The 10,323-nt window shown below is 43.5% G+C and overlaps 1 protein-coding gene across 1 annotated transcript in view; it reads left to right on the forward strand.

Annotated features, from left to right (window-relative positions):
• The window catches only part of RNF11 (ring finger protein 11), a 31,964-nt gene extending 22,025 nt beyond the window's left edge, over positions 1-9,939 (forward strand). Inside the window, exons 2-3 of the mRNA XM_082766352.1 lie at positions 6,721-6,890; positions 7,446-9,939. Coding sequence (XP_082622478.1) covers positions 6,721-6,890; positions 7,446-7,617 — 342 coding nt within the window. The 3' untranslated portion in view covers positions 7,618-9,939. The remainder of the gene's footprint in view (positions 1-6,720; positions 6,891-7,445) is intronic.
• The last annotated feature ends 384 nt before the right edge of the window (positions 9,940-10,323 follow it).

Here is a 10,323-nt window from a genome sequence, read left to right on the forward strand (position 1 = left end):
CCATCTTCGAGGTAGGATGGGGTGGAAGAGCCAGCAGCCAGGACCCACTGCTGGTGCTTGCCTGCTGGAACTCCCCAGGTGCACTTCCCAGACATTTCAGCGGGTTAATTGTGGAAAAAAGGCAGAGGGCTGTTTTGCAGTTTTAGCAGTAGTAGTTTAAGTAAGGCTACTTCATTGCTGCAGAACCACCAGGGCTTACACCAAGAACTCTGGAAGGAAATGGCTTAAACCAGGTGCTGCTTCCTAGCTGGAGAAACAACACAGGGACTTTGTTCCCTTCCTCTGTTGCAGACTAGTTTCTTAGTCTGCTACAGCAATGACCACCCATGTGTACAACACCCAGTTCAGAATTCAACTCATTCATCTTCCTCAGGAGCACCCTGATGGGAAGCGTGCACAAACCTGAGCACATCCCAGATGCCAGGGGTTTTGCTCTTCTTTCGTGCTTTGCTCGCCTACTTGCTATGGGCAAGTGCACGTTTTGCTCTGCATGACAATTCTGTGGTTTAAGTTAATATTTCAGTGATAATTGTGTTACTTGAACTATAAACGCAAAACTAAGATGTGAAACATTTTATATTGTGGTCTTCTTTTGTCCTTCAGTGCTCTCAGTTTTTACCAAGGAACATGTCAAACAAAGGGAAATAAAAGTAAGGTGGTTTTGTTTAAAATGGTCACGAACAGTTAAAGTAAACTTTCTCTAGCAAGCAGTGATAGATACCTTAATAATTCTTTAAAATTAAATAGACTTTTATTGGCCTTAAAGTTCCAGATGAATCAAATTTACTTTTAAACTTAAATTGTGTAGTTAATCTCTTTAGGAAGGAATTTGGGAAATTGTAAGAGATGCAATTGTGGAGAAATGCAAGAAATTGTAACTATTTCCAAGGCAGATGTGTGTTTAGGAGACCAGGCAATGAACCCATTTGCGAGGTGCCATTGGCAGGAGGGAGCTATGTGGATCTTCACGCATCTCCCACGAACAAAGGGAACCACTCTTTGGCTCCTTTGCAGATTTGGTAAAGCCTCAATTACAGTTCTGCTTAATATGGTGTTAATGTCGTTTCTGATCTCTTTTCTGGCTGTGTTACTGTTACATGCAGCGGGTCTGCTGGGCAAACCCATGCTCAGGTTCCAGCTGGAGCCAGGGCGGCTCTGGGGTGCTCATGTGTTGGGTCTGGTTGTCTGTCCCAGCTGCCTCTTCCAAATGGCAGAGGTGTGACGAGGGAATTCTGCTTCAAAAAGGACTTTTTAGAGTAAGTGCTCAGCTATCGCAGTTATTTATACTGACTGGCTACCTGGAAGCAGGAATATAAAAGATTGGGTAACGATTTCATTACATGATGTTTTATAGCAGCTGGTATTTAGCTTTATAAATGAACTGTTCTCTTCTGTATGGCAGAAAAAGGCTTTTATAGTTGGCAGCCTGCTCGTAATATTCGAAGGATTATTAAAGTAAGCTGTAGCTGTAGTATAATGCACATTATAGCGGCGAGTGGTTTTACAGTAATATGTCTTGGGGGAGGATATTATTTCAGAGTGTGTATTAACATACAGATGGAGTTTGAGTCTTTTCACCCAGATCAGAATGGCATTTCCAGAAAAGGCCTCTGGACCATTATCCCAGTTAGTTTCTTATGAGTAATAAAGTAGCAGGAGGAGAACGTTTCATGAAATTCACTGGGGATTTTGCGAGCGACAGAAAAACCAAGATTTATTTATTTTTTCTCACCTCCTGCCTTTACATCTGTAAACTGCAGCTGTTTATGCCTAGGTTGGGTTGTTCAGGCTCTCTGCATCTCACGTCCAGGGTGGGACACGCAGCAGGTGAGCGCAGCGGGCACAGAGCTGCCGCATGGCTTCGCCGTCGGTGGCCGAGGACATGAGCAGTGGAACAGACGTGGCCCTGGTGCAGCCGTAACGCGAAGCAGCTGCCTTCAGACACCACGATTCGAGACAGGCGTTTGTACAGTGAAGGGATTTCAAAAAGGAGCTGTGGGAGCGATTGGGGAAATTCAATTTGAACTGCTAGACTTGTGTTAATTAATTAGCAGCAGCCACAAGGAGCGTGAGTGCTGCACCTACCGGTATTGGGGAAGTGTAAAAAAGACTTCAGATAAGCGTAGGTAGGAGGAAGTTTGTCTCCTGTGCTGAACAGATGTGCTGGTGTAAAAGTGCAAATAAGCACTTCAGGGTGACGCACACTGAGAGCATTGGAGGAAGAAAATATAAAGATGGAAACGAAGCAAACTGGTCGGTCGTGGAAAACGGGTGGCAGTGGGCAGGCTGTCAGGGACGGCAGCGAGGCTTTAACTTCTGGAGCTATGAAATGTGAGCAATTATTTGTCTCACCTTTGCCCTTCCTGAAAGGGTGAGTCGTGCATGTTGGTGCAATTATTAAAAACAACAAACAAACAAAAGCCGTGATAGCACACTGCTGATATGTGGCGTAGAGGGATCTTAAAATAATCTTTATCCAGGGATTAAGAGTTTCTGATCTACCACTGACCTGCTTTCAGAGTATTACAGATTCATTACACTGGCAAGAACAAGATGAGAGTGCTGTAAAACAAAATAAAAGCTGTTTTACAGCAGCATAAATAACCAGGATAAGTTGCATAGATGAGAAGACCTCAAACAAAAAATTGTGCTGAATGAAACCTCATTTTCTATGCAAGAACCAAAGCACGCTTGGGAATCCACGTGCAGGAACAGTGTCTGGGCCTTTCAAGCAAAGTGTGGAATCGTTTATTTTCATGAGAAGTGAAACACGCAGACCTCCAGATGCCCTGTACGGCCCCCCTTACCCCTGGGGGAGGAGGAGCCAGGGTGGAGTGGAGATACAAACACCACTGTAGTCCTGAGTCTGAATTTATGCTGTCATCTGAGGGCCAAATAAACACGAGGGACGATCAGGAATTAGGTTTTGTATGCACAGGAAGCCAGGGGGAGGTGTGCTGACAGCATCTGCCTTTGAACAAGGCAGAAGCAGCGGGTGCATCCCTGGGACCGTGGCCATCTGAGGTGTTTCATCATTATTTTCCCCGTATGGATGTAGTCATTGGTGAGTGCCAGGGAGTGATTTTTACTTCTTTGGCTGACACTAACATGTAGATTTGATTGTTTTGGCCTTCTTTATCATTCCTTTTTTTTCTTTTTTCTCAAAGAGGAATAGTTAGATTGAAATTTCATCTCCCTTCGAAACGCCTGACGTCTTTATCCGATGATAAATAACAGAGACTTTGGCTAGAAAGCCAGTGTTTCATAATTTTGTCTGCAAAAACATTTTCCACGGGAGATAAGGGAAAAGTGAGACAGAAGAGCAATAAATCCCTGCTCGTCTTTGGACTGTAATAATAATTACATGGGTAATACGATCTTTTCTGTGTATATGCATGTCAGAGGGCCTGTAGCCACAAATGTAATTTGATTGAGCGAAGCCTTAAATCCCCAGCTCATTACCCCGGAACATCCCCGCTGGGTTGCGCGGGACCTCGTGCTGACCTGGGCTGATAAAAACCGCAGGAGATTTGCCGAGGGCGAGTATTGCTGTGAATAAACAGTCTGGGGTGCTCTCAGAACGAGGCAGGTACAGGCACGCCTCGTCTGTGTCTGTCGCGGGGAGAGGCCAGGCGTGAAGCGGTCATTGCTGTGTTCCCTCTGCGGGGCCGTGCTCTTACATCTCTGTGGTGTCTTTCCTCCAGGCTTTTTGCAGCAACCAGAGGAGATGAGAGTGCCGTCAGACGTTAAGGAAGTGCAGGGGATCACGGGTGTTGAGCGGTCACTCGTTTTTATTTACAGCACCACGATTTATGCATTTTCACAGCAGCTCGGCAGCCCTCCGCCTCCCGGGTTCTCACATTCCCAAGTAGGAAGGCTTCATGCTGGAAGACAGCATGGTTTGCACCCAGCCTCACCCATCTGACAAGAGATTCCTGTCTGCTGTGTGAACTTGCAGGGGCTCACAGCTGACAACCATAATAAATTCCTGCCTCCCCTGGGTGTGTGAGACGTGGCTATCAGACATGGGGCAGGCAGCAGCTCTGCTCCGAGGGAGCCTGAACCAGGAGGCCCAAGGGAAGGGCACTGCAAACAGTGCCAGAACTGGGGAGAGCGTTTGTGGGTTTGGCATCTGGAGGGAACAGGGGTCTGTGCACTGCCAGCCCCGTGCTCTGCTCCTCTCTGTGGGCAGAAGTCACCCGGGGAGAGGGGCCCTGAAGTGGTGCCCGAGGGGCCCCCAGGTGAGGGGCCTGCTGACAGCGAGCGCCTGTAACCGACCAGAGCAAGGGAAAGGCGTCTCTGCCTTGATTGGCCTTCCTGTGCTTAAAGTCATGCTCATTTTCTGCCTTTTACACTCGTTCACTGCCCAAAACTTAACCTGAAGCAGCCACCAGCCGCCTGTTAGGCCTGATTGCTCATTTCAGAGCTGTCCCAGATGTGACGGCTTTTACCTTGTGACAGATCCTCGTTTAGCTGCGATTTCCTTGTGCTGCACGTGTCACGCTGAGCTGGTGGGTTTGCTGCCCTGACGGACCATTCACCTGCAGGTCGGTGTTCCTGCTGCTGTCAGATGTTTTTGAGTTTCCTGATCTCTTTTCCTTCTCCTGTTTTTGCCTTCCTTACGTTTCTGTGAAAAAAACCTGCAGCTGTGGCCATACTGAGGGGAGCTGCGTTACCCCAACCTTCCCCTTGTCTGCCCCTGCACGGCCCTGGGCAGCGCGTGGTGCTTGTTATTCTGCTCTTGTTCTGCAGACAGGGAGGGGGGTGCCTCCGTCTCCCGGTGTGAAGCGTTTCATGCATCTTCCTCCGTGACAAATGAAGGAGCCAGCAGTAATGTCCTCCTCTCCTATTGATTTAATTATCGTGCTTCCATAGAGGTATAGCAGCGCCTTGAAAATAAAAAGTTATTGATAGTTTGTGGGGTCTTGCAGTGTAAGACCAGGACAGGGCCCTGCCTCAGGCTGTTGTCTTCAGTGCAGAGGGTGTGCAGCATTTGGGAAGGAGAAAAACTGCTTCATTTCCTTGGCGTCACAGGCTGCAGAGCCATTTCGTGGGTACTGTTATATCTGACAGGTCATCCTTAGCTTCAGCTGGTGATTTTCTCTAGCCAAGCAGTGATTAGAGAATACTTTAGATAATTTAAACCATTAGAAGGCAGCTGCTCTGAAAGAAATCTGTGATTCTGTGAAATGCAGTCTAGAGCAGTCAGGAAATTAATCAAACTTTGTGAACCACTGGCGTTTTTTCTTTGGAAGCGTGGCTCTATCAGCACTCCCCAAACCTTCTCGGAAGCCCTCTGTGAGGAGATCACAGGGGGGAAACCCTGGTGTAGTTGAATTAGGAGAGGGCTGAATTCTACCCCATCGGTGAGCTGCAAGCAGTAGGCACTGTGTTAAAAGCATTGCCAGGGAAACTTTTATTTCTGGTGTTTCTTGTAAGTGAGGGCTTCTACTGCCAGGCATCGCGGGCTCTGGCCAGCGAGCGGCTCCGAGCCTCCTGCAGCCATCCTGGAGCCTTGCCCCCAGCTGCGCTCCTGCTCGCCACGATTTGCAGCAGCAGAAGAGTCACCTTAGCTCAGGAGCAGGCAGGTGGTGGTGCCAGCAGGTTGGTGCTGGTGTCCCTCTAAGCTGGCTGTGTGCTGGAGGAATCCATCTGGGTGCTGTGTCCACGTGTCCCATGTCACACCTTTGGCAGCAGCCAGGTGCAGGGGCAGCACGAGGGGACAGCCCGTCCAGCTCCTCTGTCTATAAGTTGATTTTTTTCTGCTGTTTAAGAAGCACCGTTAAATAGACTTATTGCAAGAAGTTGTCTCTCTTAACAGTAGGCTTATGGTTACTGGTCAGTATTATCCTAGGAGTATCTCCTGTTCAGAACTAGTATTTACTTTCAAAAAATGCTTTAAAAGTGAGGCAAGGTGTTAATGTAAATGTGAAAATGTCTGCTGTAAAGCTCCTTCATGATCAAAGAAGCTTCTGAGACCGTGGCAGAGGAAGGAATGCAGAATACCTGCACACCGCGTAGTTTTTGCTTGGGAAAGGAGTGTTCTGAACATACATCAGCTGAAGTCCAGTTTGGGAGAACTTGTAAAATTATATAAACATATAAGAGAAAATGTAGAACATCAATTATTTACTTAAGCAATTATTTTTATTGTCCAGGTAACATTTTTTAAACGTGCAAGAATTCAAGTCTGCAGTTCTGGATTGGAGTTTGGGTGGCCTAGAATAGCTCACGTTATTTTTGTTATCACAGAAGTCATAAAGCATTCCTCTCTGAAGCTCTCGGACTCGGCTGTCCTCTTCTTTGCAAATAATTCTTCCTAAATGTAACAGCAAAACTACTTTTTGGTACAAGTATTGGGGCTTCTTCCACTTGCAACTTAAAGCCATTACGCTGTTTGATTCAGTAGCTGCCAGTTCACCAGGTGCCTGTAAGATTTATGTGCCTGCTCTCAGGTGGAGTTTGTGCACATATTTCATCTGTGAATGACTCACGGAGACAAAAAGCTTCTGCAGAGAACAACCACAAACAGCTGCTTGCCCAAGATGCTGGCCTCAATCCTTCATCCCATTATGTCTATAATTATAGCCCCAAAATTGTAAAGTAGGAGTGGGAGATCACAGAATCACTTGTAGGACTGAGAAGAAAAGTTAAGTACATTGTCTGTGTGCTAGGAAATACCAGGAAAGCCTTTTTTTAATTGAACTATTTTAATTTTAGGAGCAAGTCCCTGTTCCTGTTTATCATCCGACCCCTAGCCAGACTCGGCTAGCAACACAGCTGACAGAAGAAGAACAAATCAGAATAGCGCAGAGGATAGGCCTTATTCAGCATCTACCTAAAGGAGTCTATGATCCTGGGAGAGACGGCTCCGAGAAGAAGATCAGAGAGTAAGTTACAGAAAACTAACAAATAATTTGGGTGTTGCATTGGTTTATGATATTGCCATAGGAAACCTGATCTAGGTGTAATTTGACACAGCTTTCTGAAAAAAGGGCCATGCAGAAGCCTCTTTGCTTCATCCTTCTTTGCTTTCCTGCTACGAATTAAATCTACTTTCTCTCGTCCATACAATGTATGTCTTTTTCACCATCCCCTTTATCCTCTCTTCATTGGGAAGTAGTTCCACGCTGCTTCTTCCTCACCTTTGTGACTCCCTTTTCCCATTACTAATTTTACGCAGTCTGCTGAGCTGTCCCCTCCATGCCTGCAGGCTTCCTGCCTTCTGCTAACACTGCAGTCGTGGGCACGCTGTGCAAAGAGAACACCAAGAGACGCAGCGCTTGGTGGAGCCAGCACTGACGTAACTAAGAAATCCTCGCTGTATCTACAAGTAGTCAAAGCTTGTTTCACGTAGACATACCCAGTAGATCTTACACTGCTTTTCCTCCCAACGTGGTACGGCAACAGCAGCTTAAATGTGTTAACAATTTTTGTTTCCCCAGATGTGTCATTTGTATGATGGACTTTGTTTATGGGGACCCTATCCGATTTCTGCCGTGCATGCACATTTACCACCTGGACTGTATAGATGACTGGTTGATGAGATCCTTTACCTGCCCATCCTGCATGGAGCCAGTGGATGCAGCACTGCTTTCATCCTATGAGACTAACTGAGCCAGGGTTTCTCCACTGAACCTTCGAGGAGGCCATCCACTTTAATGGGTTTGATCCTTTTGTCATTCAGCCCAAAGAGCCAGGAATTAGGAATTAAGATCATGCACAAAATATACATTTCCTAATAAATACATTAAAAATATTCCTGAATGGCTGCAAATATTGGGAAAAAAAACATAGTATTTTAGAGACTATAGAAAAAGTAGGTTGTTATTTTTAATGTAAAGCCTTGACCCACCATTGTCTTTTAATGTTTGTTCTTACACCCATATATAGGAATTGTAAAGTGTTACAGCAATGTAAATGTTTAAACTGCGTGTATCCAATTTTATTAGCAGTAAGATAAGAGTATTTTTTTTTCCTAAATAAAGTAACTTTTTTTTTGTTTTGATTCTTTTCACAAGTCCTGGCATTTGGGTCAAGGCTTTATTAAAATCTACATTTTATAACACTGGCACAAAGAAATAGTTTTAAGCTTGTTTGCACAGTTCTTCTTTTTTCTTTTTTTTTTCTTTCCATTGGAGATGGAATTCATTGCCTTAGGTCTTTTTAATAGTGTATTGTTATTGTTGGGCTGGCTCTATGCTTGAAAACCAGTTTATTTATAACCTGTTAAAAGTGCTATATTTTGTTTGCAGTTAGGAATATGCAGACTTCAAAGTGATCTCCTAGCTTGTAAGCAAACTGAGATGCATTATCCCTTTTCTGCAAGTGATGCTGGATATGAAGATACAAAACTGGTCCTACAAATTAAATTATGCTATTATGGTTTTTATAACTTGCTTCGGTTTCGATGAAACAGTCCTTACACTTGCATGTCTACTTTTTAACTTGATCAAGTTAAAAGTGGGGACGGATGGACAATAAATAGTTAAGCTACCATAATTGGAAAAAGATATTTGGAACTAATGTAGCACTAGCATTGATCACTTACTCTACTTTTTTCTCCCTAAAAATGGTTGTTTTTAATCACGGGAAATGGATACTGCATCTCTTGTTATTGTAGTTCTTAGGTTATCAGAAGTTAAGAATAAACATACTGTATCTCAGTCTCCTGTATTAAATGTATCTGTTAAGCCCTGCTGGCTGACACATCAGTCCACCAAGCAGATAAGAATCAGATATGAGAAAAAACTTGCTCTGCATATAGCGCAAAGTTTATATAAACACAGACTGTCGTAGTAGCAGTTGAGGGGGAAAATAGTACTGCTATAGCCAGAATGACACCATTAGCTTATTTCTGCAGCAAAAAGTATGTGCTTGTTAAGAGATGGGCTAGCAAAGATTGTAGCTGTAAAGGCCTTTTATTCACTTAGCATGTTTGTTTTTTTTTCCTTACTGTACCCTGCAGTGACGTTTATACCTTCAAACGCAACACTGATAACATTGAGAAGTCTTGGTCTTGCAAAATGAGATGCAGTCTCAAGTTAACCACAACAAATCGGGGAATGTTCTTGATTGTTTTTCATACATGGTTTGAGGACTCGATATAACAAGTTGTGTTTAAAGACCCAAGTACTTTGATGACTTTGTGTATTTACCATATAGAAGAATTGTGCATGTCACCAATAACTTTTGAAGGGTTGGTCAGCAAAATATAGAATCAACACGTTGATTTATTTATCAAACCTGTAGCTGACAGCAACCTGCTCACGTAGAGAAGAATTCCAAGTTGCAGTCAGAAGCAAGTCAAAGCAATCTACAGTTCTAGATTCACTCAAATTGCTATAGATCTATCTGGACACAATTTTGTGCTTAATTCATACATACCTAATTACGTGGAGCAAAATCTGGGCAGACAGACCTGAAGTTGTGCAATATTTTTCAGTGCGAAATAATTGTTCCTTTTCATCATTCCATGTGTGTTCTGTTGTGTCTTTTGTCTGTTTTGGGGTGTTTGTTTTTGTTTTGGGGTTTCAATTTTTTTTTTCAGCGTAAAACAATGTCCACATTACGTATTAGTTTCTTTTATCTTGTTAAAACTGGCAAATGAACAATTTTAAAAAGCATCATTGTCACATGGGTATTAGTCTTTATTTATTACTAGACTTGATTAAGGAAGATTTGAAAGAAATATTGACTGGTTACTGACCTGAATGCTTTTTTAGGCACTTTGTATAGTTGAACTTTTAACACTGATATACTTACTGGGCTAAGGGAAAAAATTACTTTTATTAAAATGTTTGTTAAATAATGAAAAGGTGTGAAGGGCTAAAACTAGAGTTGATTACACAAGAACATTCCAAAAAAAACCAACACATCAAATCTTAGCTTAAAAACAAATGTGTAAATATAACAAATAAATCAAATGATTTTTTTCAAGTTGTTAGGTGCAATGCTGTTCTGGATGATTCTTAATTCGAAGTAATTTATCTGAATTCAATGCAAAATAACATGTAAATTGAATTTTAGCTACAGTTATGAAACCAGATCTGTGTCTTATCCTCATCTTACAGATGGTGGAATTAATATTTGCCTCCTGTCCCAGAGGTGTCCAATAAATTACTTGAACTTTAAACATATTAGTTCATTTGCAGCACTGCTGCTTCCTATGCAGAGTCTGCTGCAGCCCTGGGCTGGCTCTTGCTCTTCTGGCCCTGTTTGCCTGCAGCCACTCCTCTGACAGTGCTGCATGTTTCAAGGTGGACAGGCCCAGAGCTAAATGTTTGCAAAACAATGTCAAGAAAAAAAATACTCTCCTAGCCC

Source organism: Aythya marila (genome assembly GCF_965140915.1).
Source record: "Aythya marila genome assembly, chromosome: 8".
Lineage (NCBI taxonomy): Eukaryota > Metazoa > Chordata > Aves > Anseriformes > Anatidae > Aythya > Aythya marila.